The sequence below is a fragment of the Gigantopelta aegis genome, chromosome 6 (assembly GCF_016097555.1).
Source record: "Gigantopelta aegis isolate Gae_Host chromosome 6, Gae_host_genome, whole genome shotgun sequence".
Lineage (NCBI taxonomy): Eukaryota > Metazoa > Mollusca > Gastropoda > Neomphalida > Peltospiridae > Gigantopelta > Gigantopelta aegis.
In genome coordinates, this window is record NC_054704.1 from 15344874 (window position 1) to 15368082 (window position 23209).

Genomic DNA, 23209 nt, shown 5'->3' on the forward strand with positions numbered 1-23209 from the left:
CTCTTGTAATCCTCGGTAGTATAGTGGTGAGTATCCCCGCCTGTCACGCGGGAGACCGGGGTTCAATTCCCCGCCGGGGAGGATATTTTTTTTTTTTCGTCTCTTTCTTCCACACTCTTTTCCTTTTCATCCAGCAAAATCCTAATTTTACAACGTAATTTATATCTTTGTTTTGTCATTCAGATTAAAATAAATGTTATTTAGGAACTCAAAACCATGCTTTAAATACTTCTTCAAAAGCTATAGTCCAGTTGAACTGCTTTCAATCAGATTGTTATATTATAACGGTAATTAAAATGTGTTGAGTGCGTCATTAAAATAACACTTAACTTCTTCCTTTTATGTATCATGCATCTATGATACTATACCCCGTCGGTAGGCCCATTGGGCTATTAGTAGCCCATGAAGTGGCAACAGCGGGTTTCCTCTCTCAATATCTGTGTGGTCCTAACCATATGTCTGACGCCATATAACCGTAAATACAATGTGTTGAGTGTGTCGTTAAATACAACATTTCTTTCTTTCTTTCTATGATACTATAATGACACACGTATCATGCATATAATGACACATATCATGCACATGTGGTACTATAATGACACATATCATGCACATGCGGTACTATAATGACACACCATTCATCTGTGGTACTACAATGATGCATTATGCATATGTGGTACTATAATGACACATCATCCATATTTGGTATTATAATGACACACCGGGCATCTGTGGTACTATAATGACACATATCATGCATATGTGGTACTATAATGACACACAAGGCATATGTGGTACTATAATGACACATCATGTATCTGTGGTTCTATAATGACACAAGGCATCTGTGGTACTATAATGACACATAAGGCATCTGTGGTACTATAATGGCACATCATGTATCTGTCGTACTATAATGACACATAAGGCATCTGTGGTACTATAATGACACATCGTGTATGTGTGGTACTATAATGACACAAGGCATCTGTGGTACTATAATGACACATCATGTATCTGTGGTACTATAATGACACGTCATGCATCTGTGGTACTACAATGATGCATTATGCATATGTGGTACTATAATGACACATCATCCATATGTGGTATTATAATGACACACCGGGCATCTGTGGTACTATAATGACACATATCATGCATATGTGGTACTATAATGACACACAAGGCATATGTGGTACTATAATGACACATCATGTATCTGTGGTTCTATAATGACACAAGGCATCTGTGGTACTATAATGACACACTGTGGTACTATAATGACACATCATGTATCTGTGGTACTATAATGACACAAGGCATCTGTGGTACTATAATGACACATAAGGCATCTGTGGTACTATAATGGCACATCATGTATCTGTCGTACTATAATGACACATAAGGCATCTGTGGTACTATAATGACACATCGTGTATGTGTGGTACTATAATGACACAAGGCATCTGTGGTACTATAATGACACATCATGTATCTGTCGTACTATATTAACACATCATGTATCTGTTGTACTATAATGGCACATAAGGCATCTGTGGTACTATAATGACACATCATGTATCTGTGGTACTATAATGACACGACATGCATCTGTGGTACTATAATGACACGTCATGCATCTGTTATAAAATAATGACACATCATAAATCTGTGGTACTGTAATGACGCATCATGCATCTGTGGTATCTAATGACTATGTGTCATCGAACATTCCTTCCTCCTGTTTTTGATGAAAAAGCTCGCAGTGGTCAGAACCTGGGCCAAGACATGCGTTCACTATTGTTGTGAATGTGCAGGTTAAAACCCCTGACATTGACATTGAAATTATATCCTATGTCCATAAAGGCATTAATGGGGGGGGGGGGGGGGGGGCCTTAATTGGATATAAGCTCAAAACTAACCTTAATAAAAGAACAGGTATTAGTGCCCTATATTGCCAGCTTGTGCAGCCTCAATTCTCTCTCTCTCTCTCTCTCTCTCTCTCTCTCTCTCTCTCTCTCTCTCTCTCTCTCTCTCTCTCTCTCTCTCTCTCTTTCTCTCTCTCTCTCTCTCTCATTATTTCTCTTTCTCACTACCTCTCTTTTTTCCTTCTCCGTCTCTCTCTCTCTCTCTCTCTCTCTCACACACACACACACACACACACACACACGTGCACACACACACACACACACACACGTGCACACGCACATACATACACTATAATGTGTCGCGATAATCTATGATAGTCACCAAAGAGCTGTATTTTAAAATTGTGGTTATAGTGTAGCTCGAGTCAGCTCTGGCCCTCCCATTTAATTATTTGTTGCAACAAATAATCAAAGGGGAGGGCTAGTAGTGACTCAAGCTAGTTGTGGTGGTGGTGGTGTGTGTGAGGGCTTTTAATTATGTATAGTGTGTGTGCAATATGTCTCAAACAGCAATACTTAATACAACATATTCGTAATCCTCGGTAGTATAGTGGTGAGTATCCCAGCCTGTCATGCGGGAGACCGGGGTTCAATGCCCTTCCGGGGAGTATTATGATTTTGTTTTTTCCTCTTTGTGAGTACGTAATTTATTTTTATTTTAAAATAATTTATCATAATATTATATTATGTGCTACTGAATCTGGATTTATTCTAAAAAAAAAAAAAAAAAAAAAACTTAATTTGTTTGTAATCTGTTAATACAATGTTCTGATATACTAGTATATCTCGATTTCGTTGAACTATTCTCGCTTTACTCGGTTGGTTATTAACTGTGTTGGGGCGGGACCTTGTCCAGTGGTAAAATTATCGCTTAATGCGCTGTCGGTTTAGGATCGATCCCCGTCGGTGATTGAGCTATTTCTTGTTCCAGCCAGTGCACCGCGACTGATATATGAACGGTTGTGGTATGTGCTACCATGTCTGTGGGGTGGTGCATATAAAATATCCCTTGCTATTAATGGAAAAATTAGCGGGTTTCCTCTCTCAGACTATATGTCAATAGTGCCAAATGTTTGACATCCAATAGCCGATGGTTAATAAATCAATGTGCATTAGTAATAGTGGTGTCAAAACAAACTAACTTTTTATCAGTTGTGATATTTATACTACTGAATAGCTTGTCATCGCTGATCATCACTTGATGTTTGCTTAACGCCCAGTAGCGGGTGTATTTTTCGTGCTGGGGAGGGGGATATAGCTCAGTGGTAAAGCGCTCACTTGCTCTGGCCTCATGCGAGGTCAAAATCATACAGCGAAGTCACTTCTCTCTCAAACTTCAGAGAGGGTGGAGTTTTTAACAGCAGGGAGACTTGAATTTTTAATCCAAAAAATAAAATACGCAAAAAGAAGTTATGTGCTATTGAATTTGGATTTATTCTAAAAAAAAAAAAAAAAAAATTAATTTGTATGTAATCTGTTAATACAATGTTCTGATATACTAGTATATCTCGATTTCGTCGAGCGATGCTCACTTTACTCGGTTGGTTATTAACTGTGTTGGGGCGGGACCTTGTCCAGTGGTAAAATTATCGCTTGATACGCTGTCGGTTTGGGATCGATCCCCGTTGGTAGACCCTTTGGGCTTTTTCTCGTAACAGACAGTGCACCACGACTGGTATATCAAAGGCGGTGGTATGTGCTATCCTTACTGTGGGCTAGTGCATATAAACGATCCCTTGCTAAAAATGCAGCGTGTTTCCTCTCTAAGACTATATAAAGAGTTTCATCGCATCATGTGTGGTGGTCCATTTAAAAGATATTTTGGTACATACAGTATATGTCAAAAATTACCAAATGTTTGACAGCCAATAGCCGATGATTAATAAATCAATGTGCTCTAGTGGTGTCGTTAAACAACACAAAAAAACTTTCTTTTTGTTCGTGCTGTGATGTTGTTAAACATATTTCATAGGGTAGTTACACTTGCGCGGTACATATATTTATAATTACTCTAGGGACGTAGCCCACTTAGTAAAGCGCTCGCTAGATGCGCGGTCGGTATGGGATCGATCCCCATTGGGCCATTTCTCGTTCCAGCCAGTGCACCTTGACTGGTATATTAAAGGCCGTTGCATGTGCTATCCTTACTGTGGGATGGTGCATATAAACGATCTCTTGCTAAAAATGCAGCGTGTTTCCTCTCTAAGACTATATGCCAAAATAACCAAATGTTTGACATCCAATAGACGATGATTAATAAATCAATGTGCTCTAGTAGTATCGTAAAACAAAATAAACTTTAATTTTTATGGTACTTTAATAACACCTCATGCATATGGGGCTCAGTGGTAAAGCGTTCGCCTGATACGTGGTCGGTCTAGGATCGATCCCCGTTGGTGGCTCAATGGGTTAGTTCTTTTATATGGGTATATCAACAAAGTAGTATGTGGGATGGTGCATATAAAAGATCACTAGCTACTAATGGGGAAAATGTGTCCGGTTTCCTCTCTAAAACTATGCTATATATATTGATAACAAAAGAGTAAAGGTTACTTTTGTGATAGTATAGAGCTCTATTAATTAGTAGGCCTATTAAGATATAATTCCTGGCGAATCCAGGAGAGGTGGTCTCAGCTAGGGGTCCCGTGACAGCCCTAACCCCGTCTGTTTCAAGTGTGTTTTGTTTTGTTTAACGACACCACTAGAGGACGTTGATTGATTAATTATCGGCAATTGGATGTCAAACATTAGGTAATTCTGACACGTAGTCATCAGAGGAAACCCGCTACATTTTTCCATTAGCAGCAAGGGGTATTTTATATGCACTTTCCCACAGACAGGAAAGCACATACCACGACCTATGACCAGTTATGGTACTCTGGATGGAACGAGAAAACCCCCCACCAAATACTAGTTGAATGGATCCAAAGAGGTGGTTTGATCCTGCGACGCAAGCACCTCAAGCGATCATTTGACCAACTGAGCTAAATCTGGCCCCTCCGTTGTTTCAGACGTCCTTTTATATGAATTTGGGGTTGTTTGTTTAATTTTTCACATTCACAATATATATATATATATATATATATATATATATATATATATATATATATATATATATATATATGTAAAGTGCCCTAAAAACGAGACTGGGCACTTTACATTTTATGTAAGCACAGAACCTGCCCCCCCCCCCCCCCCCCCCCCCGGCTAATTTTCCTTCGACAAAATCAAATTGAATTCTTACACACACATACACCCTTACAAAATTCTGGATTCTGGATCCCCCCTCCCCAAAAAATGTGGTCCTGGCATCACGTGGCCTCCCTCTCCCCACTTCGTTCCTTCTCGCATGCTGTGTTTTTATTATTCATGAATTATTGTGTCTTTTAACTGTAAGATAACACTGTGGTGAGTTTTAATAACAAAATAGTGTTGGTGGTAGAATACACACAAACTTCATTCCCTCAATATTTTCTTTAGACTTTTCCAACCAACGATCTGGTTCAGTCTAATTTCACACAGGGGTTGAGCGGGTTATTCTCATATTCTCGATGTAGGTCACAATTGTAACCCACATAATAGTATTAAGACCGATGTACCTTTGCTGCAAGGAGGTAAACCAAAAATGGTATGAAAATAGTACGTAGGTGTGCTAGTAAACTGTTGTACGATTTTAAAATAACTTGGTTAACAGATCATGATCATCACCATGTTATATTTTACTGTTAACCACAACAATAGTAGTGCTTGAGCTGTACTAGTAATGCATGTAGCTGTACTAGTAATGCATGTGTTAAAGTAGCGTAGGGCTAGTCAATGTTGGGTATGTATTTCTGTTTATTATTCATACCAAAGGGGGGGGGGGGGGGGGGGATTTAAGCAGAAAACTAGGGTTTTTTTTTTTTTTTTTTTTTTTTTTTTTTTTTAAGAATAGATAATCATTATTTAATATAACATGCCATTCTTCAATTTCCTTTAAATATATGGGCGGGACGTAGCTCTGTGGTAAAGCGTTTGCTTGATGTGCGGTGGGTCTGGGATCGATCCCCGTCGGTGGGCCCATTGGGCTATTTCTCTCTCCAGCCAGTGCACCAATAAAAACATTTCTTTCCTTCCTTTAAATATTGTAGGTCACAGTCAGTGCAAATTGTTTAACAAAGAAGGTATGTACAAAGGAAACTAAGCTAATGCAAGTTGGTGACAATGGCAATGATATTTGTGAGTTGCATGTAGACTGCTGACAACACCTGTTGATATAGGAAAATAGACATGGTGACGAATAAATTATATCATGAATATGTGCCAACGAATACAAAGATACATCATGCACACCTGTTTATGAATATACATAAAAGTGAACTAGGTTTGTTGAAAGAAATAAAATTGTTGATTTTGTTTGCAATGCTGATTACACGAGTGTATCTAATTCATGATCATATTCTTTTTAGGAAAAACATATTTAACATGTCCTCGAGAATTCAGTTTGTGTTGTGTTTTGGTCAACATGAATCAGAAATATATATTGTATACTAAACATATATATATGTGAATATGTATTTGTGTATTTGGTTCAGCTTGTGGCGAGTACAAATGCAACAAATATTTAAGTATACACTCCTAGAGAAAGTGCACTAGTTTAATTGTTTTTTCCCTACAAGCTGTGCATCTTAACAGCCTTAACGAGGCCACACACATGGACATATAGATCAGACTTTAAACTTTTAGACCTTTAGTGTTTTCCCTAGCTTGTTTTAGCATGGTGCAGCACCATGCCTCAATAGTCTAGCACCATCTTGCCTCAATCAGCGCCATGCTGCCCTGAGATTAACAAGCCTTTTTTAGTAATTAATTCTAAAATTGCCTTTATAAAACACCCAAAAAGGTATTATTAATTAATAAAATATGCCTTTTATATCTTTTGCCCCAAAAGTGTTTTGTCTACCATGCCTTGCCTAATTTCTAAGGAAATCACTAGACCTTCGTTCAAACTTTTATATTGAAATTACTTCTTCTGTTTTTTTAATATTATTAAATAGTCCGATCCTTTCTTCTTTCTCTTATTTATTTTTGGACTGTCCTTTTAAAATGCTTCAAAATTTTATTTGTTAAATTCTATTAACTTTTTCTCTAATTGATATTTTTTAAATTCTGCCCAGTTCCTACTCTACAACCCACCCCACCCCCCAGCCCCCTTCTGTTCCAATCACTGGCTAAATCAGAGATTATGCCCGGGAGAGACATGCTTGAACCTTAATTGGATATAGACACATTAATATGTTATCCAATCCAACCCATGTTTTTATTGTACTTTAGTGAAATACTGGATTAAGGCAAGACTTCAGTTTTAACACCTTGAGCAGTAATAAAATACCTCTTTGCTGCCTATCAGTAAGTATACGGTAGCTTATGTAGCCACAACAAGTTTTTTCTCTAGACCAAGTGATAACAGGAATATTAATTTTTGTTCCTATAAATAGGCTTTAGAACTGTTCCAGAATTATTTATGTAAAATGAAACCTGAATGCTCCTTACCCTAAACCTACCTTGGCTGTACCACTTTTGTGTGTGTGTGTGTGTGTTTGCGTGTGGGTTATATTTGTTGTATCTTACAAGTAATTTGAAAAGCGAGTCTGGCAACCATGATCCATACCACTATGTTTTACACTGTGCCACCCCTGCCCAGTTCAGCCATCTTTGTACTTATTAGTGCAATGAGATGGGGACTAGCATACACTTGGCTTATAAACCAGTTAGCTGATTTTTCTTTTTTTATGTCCTCAAAATAATAAAAAGTCAAATACTTATTTACTTCCCAGGCTAACATGACATGTAGGCTACAATGTACAGGTGGCTGGGTGTAGCTGTCATCTTGTGTCTAATTAGCATGTTGAAATGTCTGTGTATTACAAGGTGTGTCAGTTGTTTAACTCGCCAGATATCTGTAAAATCATCCATAAAAAACAGATAGGTCTGCTGTAAGCCAGTGCCCTCGCATTTTGTGAAACTTTAACTTATGCATTTTTAAAATGACTTTTTTAATAAAGAAAAAAGAAAAAGGAAAGAAACATATACTGATATCAAAAACAATTAACTTAGGCAGAGGGGTTTTTTCTTTTCTTTTTTTATGTTTTTTTTTTATAGGTTTTTTTTTTTTTTTTTTTTTTGGCTTTGTTTTTCTTTAAACTTGGGTCTGGTTACAGCAAAAACAGTGTTGTTTTTTTTTCAGTTTGATGTCCATGAAGGTCATTTCCATCTGCCTGTCTCAGATTTGTGAAGAGCGGTGATCAGCAGGTCAGTCTGCAGTAAGACAAGATGGGACAAGCTGCAGTGAGGTAGGTTCAGAGCTGTGCCATCACATTCCACAGGGTTTATTCACTTAAACAATAAGTGCATTTAGAATAGATTTTGTTTTAGAAAGCCCGATCAATTGTGTCAGATTTTAAGTTAATATTTATTTATTATTAATTTGGACATGTGCACAAAAATTATTTAAAGTCCATATTTCATTTAGGCCGTAATTATGTAAACTGACCCAGTAATAATTTCTGTCCCAGATCAGGTCCCTGGCTATCCAGAGGCAGGATCTGGGGCAGACGTACTCGAAACCTGCGTGGTATAAGACAAAAATATATGGCCTTCTATTACTTTTGAAAATTAACAGGCAAAACAAATATATCCTGCTAAAAAAAAATATGGCCCCCTGGAAATAACAGAGTACTGGGTGAGGCAAGGGTTTGGGAGAGTTTTAAAAATTAAGATGTCGGCTCTAAGTTCAGCCAGGGAACATTTCGCTAATGTTCGCGAACTATTTGATTGGTTCCCGACATTGTCATTTGGTTTACCGTGAAATGCATAAACCAGTCTGGCGGACATTTTTCTGCTCGGTCTGGCGGAACACAGTCTTGATTAAATTTTGTTTCTTAGAGCATTATGGAATCAAATTTTTGTGGTTTTTAGCAGGTGAATTTCTATTTCACCTACTAGGTTTAAAAATGGACTGCTTTTCTGCTTTTCACAGGCTACTATTTTGAGTCCTGAATCTAAATAAGTTTAAAGGCATAAAATGTTTCAATAATCTCAGTCATAATGAATGTTGTTTTTCTTGTGTTTTTTCTAGTAACGCCACTGCATGCACGGCTACAGAAATCTTGCCATTTGCTATTGTATACTTTAAAGGTGAGTAGCCTGATGGCTATTGTGTTGCTATGTTCACAATCAGTGGCAAAAAGTGGGGGTGGGCACACTTTTATATTTACACACTTTTAAACTATTATAAAGTTAGTATAAAGCAAAATATCTGAAAAGTGGGGGGGGGGGGGGGGGGGCAATTGTCAAATATTGCAGTTAAGTCTGTTTTGTAAATATGAATATCCTGACTCCACCCCAACTACCCAATATTAGTGTTTTTAAGCTCTATCTCCCACTTTAGGTGACATATCTGATTATTACTATTATTTAGTAAAATTATATTAACTTAAATTAAAGTAGGGCTAGTGAATATTTAATCGTGGCTAGTAAAAATTATAAAATCACTGATCCCATGGCTAGTGGATTTAAAAATAATTCTAGAAGCCCTGTACTCAACACATTGTAATTATGGTTATATAGTGTTAGACATATTGTTAAGGACCACAGATACTTAGAGAGAAAACCCCACAGACAGGATAGTACATACCACAGCCTTTGTTACACCAGTTTGGGGTGGAACGTAGCCCAGTGCTAAAGCACTCGCTTGATGCATGGTTGGTCTAGGATTGATCCCTGTAGGTGGGCCCATTGAGCTATTTCTCGTTCCAGCTAGTTCACCACAACTGGTATATCAAAGGCCGTGGTATGTGCTATCATGTCTGTTGGATGGTGCATGTAAAAGATCCTTTGCTACAAATGGGAAAATGTAGAGGGTTTCCTCTCTAAGACTATATGTTAGAATTACTAAATGTTTGACATCAATAGCCATTGATTAATACATCAGTGTGCTCTAGTGGTGTCGTTAAAATAAAATAAATGTTAACTTTAGTGCACCAATTGTGGAGCACTAGCCAGAACAAGCAATAGCCCAATGATCCCACTGACAGGGATCGATCCTAAACCAAGTGCTAGCACTTTACTACTGGGCTATGTCCCCTCCCCACCCCCTTCCCCTCCGTCTCCTGTGCTAATGAATATTTTATTTATTTTAGAGTTGACGATTGGTGAAATGATTGGTGTTGCTGTTTGCTGTGGTCTGACTCTTCTGATTGTGGCAATGTTTATTGAGAACGTCATCTTCCTTCTCAAGAACCTGACCTGCAAGCGCACACTCAACCTCTCTGTTTACCAGATTGGAATCCATCCAGTAGTTAATTTCTTATATTCTTGTGAAATGACTGACCCTAGTGGCTGTGTAACATAGTTTTGGCTATCACATCTTTAATTATCTCTTTTGCTGACAGCATTAATGTCTTCTTTGATTACCCTATCAGTAGTTGGACAGTTGTAGGTTACCTTAAGAGTTAAAGTCTTCTTTGATTACCCTATCAGTAGTTGGACAGTTGTAGGTTACCTTACGAGTTAAAGTCTTCTTTGATTACCCTATCAGTAGTTGGACAGTTGTAGGTTACCTTAAGAGTTAAAGTCTTCTTTGATTACCCTATCAGTAGTTGGACAGTTGTAGGTTACCTTAAGAGTTAACCTCTTCTTTGATTACCCTATCAGTAGTTGGACAGTTGTAGAGTTACCTTCTTTGATTACCCTATCAGAGTTAACGTCTTCTTTGATTACCCTATCAGTAGTTGGATAATTGTAGGTTACCTTAAGAGTTAACGTCTTCTTTGATTACCCTATCAGTAGTTGGACAATTGTAGGTTACCTTAAGAGTTAACGTCTTCTTTGATTACCCTATCAGTAGTTGGACAATTGTAGGTTACCTTAAGAGTTAACCTCTTCTTTGATTACCCTATCAGCAGTTGGACAATTGTAGGTTACCTTAAGAGTTAACGTCTTCTTTGATTACCCTATCAGTAGTTGGACAATTGTAGGTTACCTTAAGAGTTAACGTCTTCTTTGATTACCCTATCAGTAGTTGGACAATTGTAGGTTACCTTAAGAGTTAACCTCTTCTTTGATTACCCTATCAGTAGTTGGACAATTGTAGGTTACCTTAAGAGTTAACCTCTTCTTTGATTACCCTATCAGTAGTTGGACAATTGTAGGTTACCTTAAGAGTTAAAGTCTTCTTTGATTACCCTATCAGTAGTTGGACAATTGTAGGTTACCTTAAGAGTTAACCTCTTCTTTGATTACCCTATCAGTAGTTGGACAATTGTAGGTTACCTTAAGAGTTAACCTCTTCTTTGATTACCCTATCAGTAGTTGGACAATTGTAGGTTACCTTAAGAGTTAAAGTCTTCTTTGATTACCCTATCAGTAGTTGGACAATTGTAGGTTACCCTAAGAGTTAACCTCTTCTTTGATTACCCTATCAGTAGTTGGACAATTGTAGGTTACCCTAAGAGTTAACCTCTTCTTTGATTACCCTATCAGTAGTTGGACAATTGTAGGTTACCTTAAGAGTTAACCTCTTCTTTGATTACCCTATCAGTAGTTGGACAATTGTAGGTTACCTTAAGAGTTAACCTCTTCTTTGATTACCCTATCAGTAGTTGGACAATTGTAGGTTACCTTAAGAGTTAACCTCTTCTTTGATTACCCTATCAGTAGTTGGACAATTGTAGGTTACCTTAAGAGTTAACGTCTTCTTTGATTACCCTATCAGTAGTTGGACAATTGTAGGTTACCTTAAGAGTTAAAGTCTTCTTTGATTACCCTATCAGTAGTTGGACAATTGTAGGTTACCTTAAGAGTTAAAGTCTTCTTTGATTACCCTATCAGTAGTTGGACAATTGTAGGTTACCTTAAGAGTTAACCTCTTCTTTGATTACCCTATCAGTAGTTGGACAATTGTAGGTTACCTTAAGAGTTAACCTCTTCTTTGATTACCCTATCAGTAGTTGGACAATTGTAGGTTACCTTAAGAGTTAACGTCTTCTTTGATTACCCTATCAGTAGTTGGACAATTGTAGGTTACCTTAAGAGTTAACGTCTTCTTTGATTACCCTATCAGTAGTTGGACAATTGTAGGTTACTGTAAGAGTTAACGTCTTCTTTATTTAACCACACCACTAGAGCACATTGATGAATTAATCATCACCTGTTGGATGCCAAATATTTGGCAATTCTGACATTGTTTTTAATGGAATCTTCTAAATTTTTCCATTGGCTGCAAGGAAAGTTTTATATTCATTTGCCCCCACAGACAGGACAGCACATACCACAGACTTTGATATACCAGTTGTTGTCTTTTTTTTTAGATATCACTGATTATTATGTTTCATGATATTATTATTTGAGTATTGTTTTAAGTGTGACTCAATGTTCTTACACTTCAGATATTTGCTTCCTTAAGTGTGACTCAATGTTCTTACACTTCAGATATTTGCTTCCTTAAGTGTGACTCAATGTTCTTACACTTTAGATATTTGGTTCCTTATGTGTGACTCAATGTTCTTATACTTCAGATATTTGCTTCCTTAAGTGTGACTCAATGTTCTTACACTTTAGATATTTGTTTTTTTAAGTGTGACTCAATGTTCTTACACTTCAGATATTTGCTTCCTTGGCCCTGTTGGCAGTTGTTGTGCCTCGGTCATCCTTGCTGTGTGATCTCGTAGGTTCAGTGTAAGTATTCTACCTATACCAGGGGCATAGTATGGTCTGGACCTCGGGTTTGAATATGAATCTAGCGAACCCTTTTAACCACATTTTCCTTTGAGATCTAAAGGAATAGCCTAATATTGCACTGTAAAAAAACCCAGTTTTAGCCTCAGTGGGGGAGGTTCATCCAAGCCCCCCAAATCCCTCCCAGCCCACAGTACACAATATTTATTACCCTCATTTCAGCAGGAGAAACTGATCAATAGGCCTCTGTGATATATTTATTACCCTCATTTCAGCAGGTGAAACTGATCAATAGGCCTCTGTGATATATTTATTACCCTCATTTCAGCAGGAGAAACTGATCAATAGGCCTCTGTGATATATTTATTACCCTCATTTCAGCAGGAGAAACTGATCAATAGGCCTCTGTGATATATTTACTACCCTCATTTCAGCAGGTGAAACTGATCAATAGGCCTCTGTGATATATTTACTACCCTCATTTCAGCAGGTGAAACTGATCAATAGGCCTCTGTGATATATTTACTACCCTCATTTCAGCAGGTGAAACTGATCAATAGGCCTCTGTGATATATTTCAGCAGGTGAAACTGATCAATAGGCCTCTGTGATATATTTATTACCCTCATTTCAGCAGGTGAAACTGATCAATAGGCCTCTGTGATATATTTCAGCAGGTGAAACTGATCAATAGGCCTCTGTGATATATTTCAGCAGGTGAAACTGATCAATAGGCCTCTGTGATATATTTCAGCAGGTGAAACTGATCAATAGGCCTCTGTGATATATTTCAGCAGGTGAAACTGATCAATAGGCCTCTGTGATATATTTCAGCAGGTGAAACTGATCAGTAGGCCTCTGTGATATATTTCAGCAGGTGAAACTGATCAGTAGGCCTCTGTGATATATTTAAGGTGTGGGATGTAGCCCATTGGTAAAGTACTGCGCGTGATGCGCTGTCAATCTGGGTCATTGGTGGGCACATTGGGCTATTTTTCGCTCCATGGGATGGTGCATATAAAAGATTCCTTGCTACTAATGGAAAATTGTAGTGGGTTTCCTTTCTAAGTCTATGTCAAAATTATAAAAATTTTGTCATCCAATAGCCAGTGACTAATAAATCAATGCGTTCTAGTGGTGTTGTTAAACAAAAAAAACTTTAACTTAAACTATGATATATTTGGTTCATTCATTATTACACAAATCATCAGGATGTTTTCAAATTACAGTTTTTGGTTTTTCAACTCTTACCAGTGTTCACAGGTATCCCCAAATACTAACGTCAGATATGTTATAGTAACGTTATATAATAAAGAGAATTTGTATAGTATTAGGGTTTTCTGTTTGGGACACCTGTGCTGGTGTCTACCTCTTGTGTAGTCATTGCCAAAATGTTGTGGCCACTTCATTTTGGGCATTTATAAGAAGCCTTTGCACTGACGTAGCCATGGAGACCATGCCCTCCACCCAATCGCATCTCTTTTTTTCTCCCCCACCATCTTTTATGTTTGCTTGTCATCCCATAACAGGACTCATGGACAGTGTGGTTGGGCCCACCCCATTATGAAATCCTGGTCCACCTACCTCGTTATGAAATGCTGGTCCACCCACCCCATTATGAAATCCTGGTCCATCCACCCCATTATGAAATACTGGTCCACCCACCCCATTATGAAATCCTGGTCCACCCACCCCGTTATGAAATCCTGGCTATGAAAATTAGCTTTTAGAACATCCTAGTACTACTTCTTCCCACTATCAGTGGTCATTAATAATTGTTATGATTTCTTATCAAAAAATATAATATTCTTAGTTCCTAACAACTTAACTTGTGTCCATTATCATGGGTTGACACTAGGGTCTGCCACTTTAAATGATGGTTTTGTTATTTCAGTTACTTGTCACTCTGTATTAATGTCTTTCTGAGGCTGACTTTAAATGATGGTTTTGTTATTTCAGTTACTTGTCACTCTGTATTAATGTCTTTCTGAGGCTGACTTTAAAAGATGGTTTTGTTATTTCAGTTACTTGTAACTGTGTATTAATGTCTTTCTGAGGCTGACTTTAAATGATGGTTTTGTTGTTTCAGTTACTTGTCACTCTGTATTAATATCTTTCTCAGGCTGACTTTAAATGATGGTTTTGTTATTTCAGTTACTTGTCACTGTATTAATGTCTTTCTGAGGCTGACTTTAAATGATGGTTTTCTTATTTCAGTTACTTGTCACTCTGTATTAATGTCTTTCTGAGGCTGATTTTAAATGATGGTTTTATTTCAGTTACTTGTCACTCTGTATTAATGTCTTTCTAAGGCTGACTTTAAATGATGTGGTTTTGTTATTTCAGTTACTTGTCACTGTATTAATGTCTTTCTGAGGCTGACTTTAAATGATGGTTTTCTTATTTCAGTTACGTGTCACTCTATATTAATGTCTTTCTCAGGCTGACTTTAAATGATGGTTTTGTTATTTCAGTTACTTGTCACTGTATTAATGTCTTTCTGAGACTGACTTTAAATTATGGTTTTCTTATTTCAGTTACTTGTCACTGTATTAATGTCTTTCTGAGGCTGACTTTAAATGATGGTTTTCTTATTTCAGTTACTTGTCACTGTATTAATGTCTTTCTGAGGCTGACTTTAAATGATGGTTTTCTTATTTCAGTTACTTGTCACTGTATTAATGTCTTTCTCAGGCTGACTTTAAATGATGGTTTTCTTATTTCAGTTACTTGTCACTGTATTAATGTCTTTCTGAGGCTGACTTTAAATGATGGTTTTCTTATTTCAGTTACTTGTCACTCTGTATTAATATCTTTCTAAGGCTGACTTTAAATGATGTGGTTTTGTTATTTCAGTTACTTGTCACTGTATTAATGTCTTTCTGAGGCTGACTTTAAATGATGGTTTTCTTATTTCAGTTACTTGTCACTGTATTAATGTCTTTCTGAGGCTGACTTTAAATGATGTGGTTTTCTTATTTCAGTTACTTGTCACTGTATTAATGTCTTTCTGAGGCTGACTTTAAATGATGGTTTTCTTATTTCAGTTACTTGTCACTCTGTATTAATATCTTTCTAAGGCTGACTTTAAATGATGTGGTTTTGTTATTTCAGTTACTTGTCACTGTATTAATGTCTTTCTGAGGCTGACTTTAAATGATGGTTTTCTTATTTCAGTTACTTGTCACTCTGTATTAATGTCTTTCTCAGGCTGACTTTAAATGATGGTTTTCTTATTTCAGTTACTTGTCACTGTATTAATGTCTTTCTGAGGCTGACTTTAAATGATGGTTTTCTTATTTCAGTTACTTGTCACTCTGTATTAATGTCTTTCTGAGGCTGATCGTCACCTACCACGGTGGCTCAGAGCGGATGTTGGCACGGATGTCGCAAGATAAAATACCACTGAGAAGTCCACCATTAGCTTGCTGCTGCTGCTGCTGTCCAACTATTACCATCACTAGGTAATAATTCCCACTATTTCTGTCACTAGGTAATAATTCCCACTATTTCTGTCACTAGATAATAATTCCCACTATTTCTGTCATTAGGTAATAATTCCCACTATTTCTGTCACTAGGTAATAATTCCCAGGATTTCTGTCACTAGGTAATAATTCCGACTATTTCTGTCACTAGGTAATAATTCCCACTATTTCTGTCATTAGGTAATAATTCCCACTATTTCTGTCATTAGGTAATAATTCCCACTATTTCTGTCACTTGGTAATAATTCCCACTATTTCAGTCACTAGGTAATAATTATCACTATTTCTGTCACTTGGTAATAATTCCCACTATTTCTGTCACCTGGTAATAATTCCCACTATTTCTGTCACTAGGTAATAATTCCAACTATTTCTGTCATTAGGTAATAATTAGTTCCCACTATTTCTCTCACTAGGTAGTAATTTCCATTATTTCTATCACTAGGGAATAATTCTCACTATTTTTGTCGCTAAGAGTAATATTGTATATACCATTCGGTATCAGTATCATGTTAATACCAATTTACCATACCGAGCAAATTTCTAAATGTTATCCACCATTTAGTAAAGCACCAACAGTATATCTGACAAATGCAAAATAGCTGAAAAGAAGAGAGAGATGAGTGCCTTGTGTATGCAATCAATCTAATTAAAATTAGCTCCACTGGTTAATTACCTGTGGATCTAACAGCACCCCGTTGGACCTCATGTCCAGTTGACCTTTCATTCGACCAATCAAAACCTTACTTGCAAAATTATTCCAGTGATTTGAAAACATTCTGGATTATGCCGAGGGTATACAAAATGATTCGGGTGAATTATGAAGTATGCCGGAAATTAATTTCAATATAAAATTTTATATAAAATTTGTTTCAATATGAAAAAAAAACCTGTGATGGTATAGCCATAAAATCTGTTTATACTAGTATACAATACAGAGTTTATTACTGCACTTTTCCCCCTATTTTTAATGTTGAAATAGACCAACAAGTTCGCCTATTGCATAAATAGTCTCGCCCGATATTTTTAGAATTTTTATGTTCCCGAATAATACTATAAAAGGCAAAGTGTAATTGGTCGATATTTAAATTGTTATTTATAGATGAAATGTCACCTGGACATGGGAGTCCACACAATGCTGGTAGACCAGTAGAGCTAATTTTAATCAGATTGGTATGAAATTTAATTTTATCTAGATGAGATTAGTGGGTGAGCCTTAACTCAGTCATGCATTTACTGAAAATACTGCTCGATATCAGTATTGTATAAATACCAAATACCATACTGATACTGAGGTAAATCACCCCAAAAATACCGATACCAATACTGAACCTGAAATTTCAATACCATCCAGCTCTAATAATAATTCACATTTATGTTTACCTTTTTTTTTCCGCTACAAAGTCATGGATTGTCTAAACTAACATAATACTGGCATTCATGCTTCCATATAGATAATCTATTATATTTTTTTAAAGTAAAGAATGTCAACAATAAAAAATTGTCAAAAGAGAATTCATTAACTCCTACCCAAAATGTATGATGACATATAAGGAATTGGGAGGGTACTTATAAAACCTATTCAGAATTGTACTGTTGCGAATATGATAAAACAATGGACAATCAGGTTACCGTACTTGCTCAAGTAATACTCTGTGTATATATTTCAGACGGAACTTCAATCGAATCAGGGTGATGGTGGTACAGGTTACGTTTGTGCGGCCAGTTGTTATGTTTATTGCTGCAGCTTTGTGGACTGATGGCCGATACACAAAAGGAGGAGTAAGTAGCAAAACCCCACATTTTACATACGCATGTTAAAAAACACTTTTTGTCTTCTTGAATATATTTGACTGAGGTCAAAAATGAAACATTTGCAGGTGTCAAATAGACAATAACACCCGCAAATCTAAAACCTCCATATGGTTACATGTATCTCAATTATAAACTCAATCGTTTTTCTATGGAACCAACTATATATTTGGTATTTCTTGAACAAAATACCTGGCTACAATCTAACTGTAGACCCTTGTATCGTCAACTTCGCCTGTTATTTTCATTTGATCCTGGAAAAAGAATGTAATTAACCAATCACAATACAGAACACACTCGCCATCAGTTTACAATGTGCAATAACCATGTATACCACAAGTAAGTTTATGCAGTAACTGACTTGTACCATCCCCTAAATGATGTTTGCATATAACACAAGTTTGGTTCAATGAAAGTTGGGGTTTAAAATGTGTATAATGATACAGATTTATTGCACACTTTTGTCAATGGGTGGAAAGGTGTTGTGCAGGCTCGTAGCATGGTGTACATTATTGGGGGGGGGGGGGCAATTGAATGAGCACTGAAGGCGCGAGGTATTAAATTCATGTGTAACATAATCCCCTTTTAGGAACACTGTTATATATAATGGAGTATATATCAGCTGGACTAAACAAAACAACTTTGGATGGGTATTTATTTGATTTAGATCTTACAAATCTTTAAAAACAACTACTACAACAAAACACCATAAACATATTCTCCAAATCTAATCACCACCCTAACTTTTGAACTGTCATGATTAGGCCTACTTTTTGAGACAATGGGTTTTTTTTTCTTCAGCAAGTCGATAAAGATCAAATAAATAACCATATAATGGATCATGTTTTACTTTTATTCACATCTGTAGTAAAGTAAACATATTTGGTTTCTGATTTATGTTTTTTAATTAACACAGCAGCAAATAAATTTTTAAAAACTCAAAGAGATAAAATGTGCAGTTGGTAACAAAGTTGACATGGTAATGGAAACATTGACTCCAGTGTTTTCACAATGGATACCTTGACCCCTAAGTGTTTTCACAATGTGGTTATAAATCATTGACGCATGACCTTTTGATCTGTAAGTGATATGTGTTTAACAAAGTATTTCATTAAAAGGAACATACAAAATGAGCCTCAACTCTTAACATTAGTATAATGTTTCTGAGGCAATAAAATAAACATTAATGGGAAAAAAACCAGAAGACAAAACCCCCATACAAAATGAATACAAATAAGTATAGGACTTTGTATATTTTGTAAACTTTCAAATTGAACTGATCTTCCAGTTTCTATGTGGAGTTGGTAGAGCACTCACATGAGGTGCTTGGGCCAAAGGATCTAATCCCTTCAGTGGTCTCATTCAGAGGTTTTTCCTGTCCCAACCAATACCCCGTGATTGGTATATTAAAGGTCATGGTATGTACTGTCCTGTCTGTGGGATAGAGAATATAAAAGATCTCTTGCTGATAATGGAAAAATGTAGCGGGTTTCCACTAAAGAGTACTACATGTCAGAATTATCAGAAGTTTGAGATCCAGTAGTCAGTAGCTAATGGTTACCCTCAGGTTTTTAAACATAATTATAAAACTTTGATTTTTAACTTAATCCTATTCATATACTTATATTTGTTTGACACCCAATTTAGCAGATATGAATTTTTGTGCTGGGGTTTCTTTAAACATTAATTCATTCGTTCGGTTGTTCATTCATTCATTCATTCATCCATCCATCCATTCATTCATTCATTCATCCATCCATTCATCCATCCATTCATCCATCCATCCATCCATCCATTCATTCATTTATTCATTCCAATAGCTAATGATTACATTTTTAAATGACTGATATATGTTATTTTCTGAACATCTTTGATTAGACAAATCACACAACATGGGTTTTTTGTGCTTAGTTTTCCGGAGCCGGTGCTGCATCATACATCAATGTAATAAGTTCGGTATCCACCCTGACAGCGATGTACGGTCTGATCCTGGTGTACCGCGCGTCGCGGAAACACCTAGCGAACTTCCACCTGATGCCGAAGTTTATCAACCTACAGCTCGTGCTCATGTTCAGCAGTCTCCAGCAGCTCATCTTCACCACACTGCAGAAATACAACCTGCCAAGCTGTAGGGGACACCTTTCCACGCCGGCCCTCGGAAACGGTAAGGGCAGTTCCAGAATTGGTCACATAGTGTGTGTGTGTGGGGGGGGGGGGGGGGGGAGGAGAGGGAGGCACTGTAATGATTGTTTTATGCCTGGTGGGTAGGGCTACTGCAGAAATACAACCTGCCAAGCTGTCGAGGAAATCTGTCCACGTCAGCTCTAGGAAATGGTAAGGGCAGTTCTAGAATTGGTGATATCATATATAGGGGAGGTGGGAGGCACTGTAATGATTGTTTATGCCTGGTGGATAGGGCCACTGCAGAAATACAGTCTGTAAAGCTGTCGAGGAAATCTCTCCAACCCGGCCCTTGGAAACAGAAAGGCCAGTTCTGTAATTTATCACATGGGTGGGTGGGAGTGAGGCACTGTAATGATTGTTTTATGCTTGGTGGGTAGGACTACTGCAGAAATACAACCTGCCAAGCTGTCGAGGAAATCTCTCCAACCCGGCCCTTGGAAACAGAAAGGGCATTTCTGAAATTGATCACATGGGTGGGTGGGAGTGAGGCACCGTAATGATTGTTTTATGCTTGGAGGGTAGGGCTGCTGCAGAAATACAACCTGCCAAGCTGTCGAGGAAATCTCTCCGTGTCAGCTGTAGGAAATGGTAAGGGCAGTTCTAGAATTGGTCACATGGGGCACGTGGGAGGCACTGTAATTATTCTACTATGCATTTTTGGAAAAGTGCTAAACATTTTTTGGTTTAGGTTGAGTAGGCTGGATTTAAAAATATATATATTTACTACATTTACCCCAAAGGTCATGTATGACATTGTACTTATCATCTACATAATACTACTACTACTACTAATACATCAAACAACAAATCAGGGTTGGCCCTTTTGAGGTACCATAGAGATGGGTTCCCAAAATCGTGCAAATTTTTTTAATGCACTTTTAGTTTAAATATCATTTTAAACAGCCCTAATAAAAAACATAGAGACAGCATAATGTATACAGGGCTTACACAGTGTATTTAAAAATGTGGGTGGGGGGTGCTGTCAGTTAATGGTCTGGGTTATGAAAATACATGTATTTCAAGGCCCAAAACTTTTGGGGGTGGGGGATCCTGGGTAAACTCCCATGAGAAAATTTTGAATTTTAAGCATTAAAATGCAACTTTTCTAGCCTTCTGACCAGAGTAACTGGTGAAAAGTGGGGGTGGGGCATGACCCCCTGTGGCCCCCCTGCTCCGCAGTCATGACTTATTTATAATTGCAGTACATATTTATAATTGCATGATAAATATTATTAGTTGTATTTGGCAATGGAATCTGAAAAAACCATCTATAATGAAACAAATATGTCATTATTACATAGTTTTACAAAATGGAACAAATACTTCATTATTACTTTGTTATAGGCACTTAGAAAAAACATTTGCTTATTTCATTGTATTAATGAAACATCAATGTTATTACTACACTGTATTAATAAGTAACGATTCCTCGCATCTACCATACTGTTCACATTAACAGTGATTATTTGTTTTCAGCTATGAACCACATGATATTAATTGGAGAAATGTTTCTCTTGGCCATTTTGGCTCGCTGTTACTACCGACGACGGGAGGGAGAACCAATAACCATCGCAGAGATAGGTAGTGACGGTGACAACGATAGAAACAAACTGAAGCAGAATGGTAACAGCCCAGAACTGACAGCGATTGATGGAGTGTACAGGAAACTTGACACAGAGGAGCCTGTTGTTCATACAATTGCTCAGTAGCTTCACAATGAAAAAAAAAAAAAAAAAAAAAAAAATACATTGATGGAAACTTTCCAAAATTCAGCTATCCAATTTTTGCATCATATATATTTACATCCTAAGCATATGGTATTGCACTTTACCTTGGAGTTCAGAAGGCATTTAGTCTGACTTTTTTTTAAGTTCTCCAATTTTCACATAAGTACTGTATGTAAACTAAAATTCAGGGCCGTACTCTGATCAAAATCCTAGTTGGGGCACTACTTTTTATAAACAAATGAAACACTATACAAATTAAACCCTGAGATGTGTGTGCTATTTTCTAAAGTCAAAAAAAAAAGTTTATGGTTATAAAGTAAAGTAAAGTTTGTTTTATTTAACGACGCTGCTAGAGCACATTGATTTTTTATCTTATCATCGGTTATTGGACGTCAAACATATGGTCATTCTGACACTGTTTTTAGAGGAAACCCGCTGTCGCCACATAGGCTACTCTTTTTATGACAGGCAGCAAGGGATCTTTTATTTACGCTTCCCACAGGCAGGATAGCACAAACCATGGCCTTTGTTGAACCAGTTATGGATCACTGGTCGGTGCAAGTGGTTTACACCTACCCACTGAGCCTTGCGGAGCACTCACTCAGGGTTTGGAGTCGGTATCTCGATTAAAAATCCCATGCCTTGACTGGGATCCGAACTGTTTATGGTTATATGGCGTCAGACATATGGTTAAGGACCACATAGATATACAGAGAGGAAACCCGCTGTCGCCACTTCATGGGCTACTCGTTTTCGATTAGCAGCAAGGGATCTTTTATATGTACCATCCCACAGACAGGATAGTACATACCACGGCCTTTGTTACACCAAATGGGGCCACCGACAGGGATCGATCCCAAACAACCATGCATCAAACAAGCACTTTACCACTGGGCTACATCCCGCTCCAGGATTTAGAAAGTTCTGCCCTAAAAAAGATCAGTTTGTGGTCTGAAAAGTCCTGACTTCCCTTGTGTGCTTGTGATATAATTTAATTTAATTCATCGCTTGTTAAAATAAAATAAAATTTAGATCCCTATCATTTTTTATGAACACAAAGATTCTGTGATGTATTCAGGCTTTAAACTTGTTTAGTTATCGACAGAATATAGGCCTAATTGTAAAACTTTTCTAACTTTTAATTCAGATGACAAGATTAAAAGATAAATGTTCATGTTGTGCACAAAAGCACTGTGTAAAATCATGCATGCTGGCTTCTTGTTAACTTTTGTTATTATTATACATGGATTTATGTGCCTTATCAATAGTTTGTTCTTTAAAGACAGGTTGTTATTTCCCCCCATGTTCATCAGGGTGCTGGTTTTCTGGAATTTGAATGTCTTTTATTTGGGA

At 37.1% G+C, this 23209-nt stretch overlaps 1 protein-coding gene and 1 non-coding gene across 2 annotated transcripts; both read left to right on the plus strand.

Moving 5' to 3' along the window:
- Nucleotides 1-9: 9 nt before the first annotated feature.
- Trnad-guc lies at nt 10-81 on the plus strand. Its single transcript has one exon. It is a non-coding gene; the product is annotated as a tRNA-Asp (tRNA).
- A 5436-nt stretch (nt 82-5517) lies between these two features.
- On the plus strand, nt 5518-21887 carry LOC121376329 (organic solute transporter subunit alpha-like). The gene is made up of 9 exons (XM_041504174.1): nt 5518-5559; nt 8158-8263; nt 9049-9107; nt 10112-10266; nt 12574-12647; nt 15952-16110; nt 17804-17915; nt 19857-20109; nt 21606-21887. Exons 2-9 carry the CDS (start codon nt 8244-8246, stop codon nt 21836-21838), a joined length of 1065 nt encoding a protein of 354 aa, XP_041360108.1. The 5' UTR covers nt 5518-5559; nt 8158-8243; the 3' UTR covers nt 21839-21887.
- Nucleotides 21888-23209: the final 1322 nt, after the last annotated feature.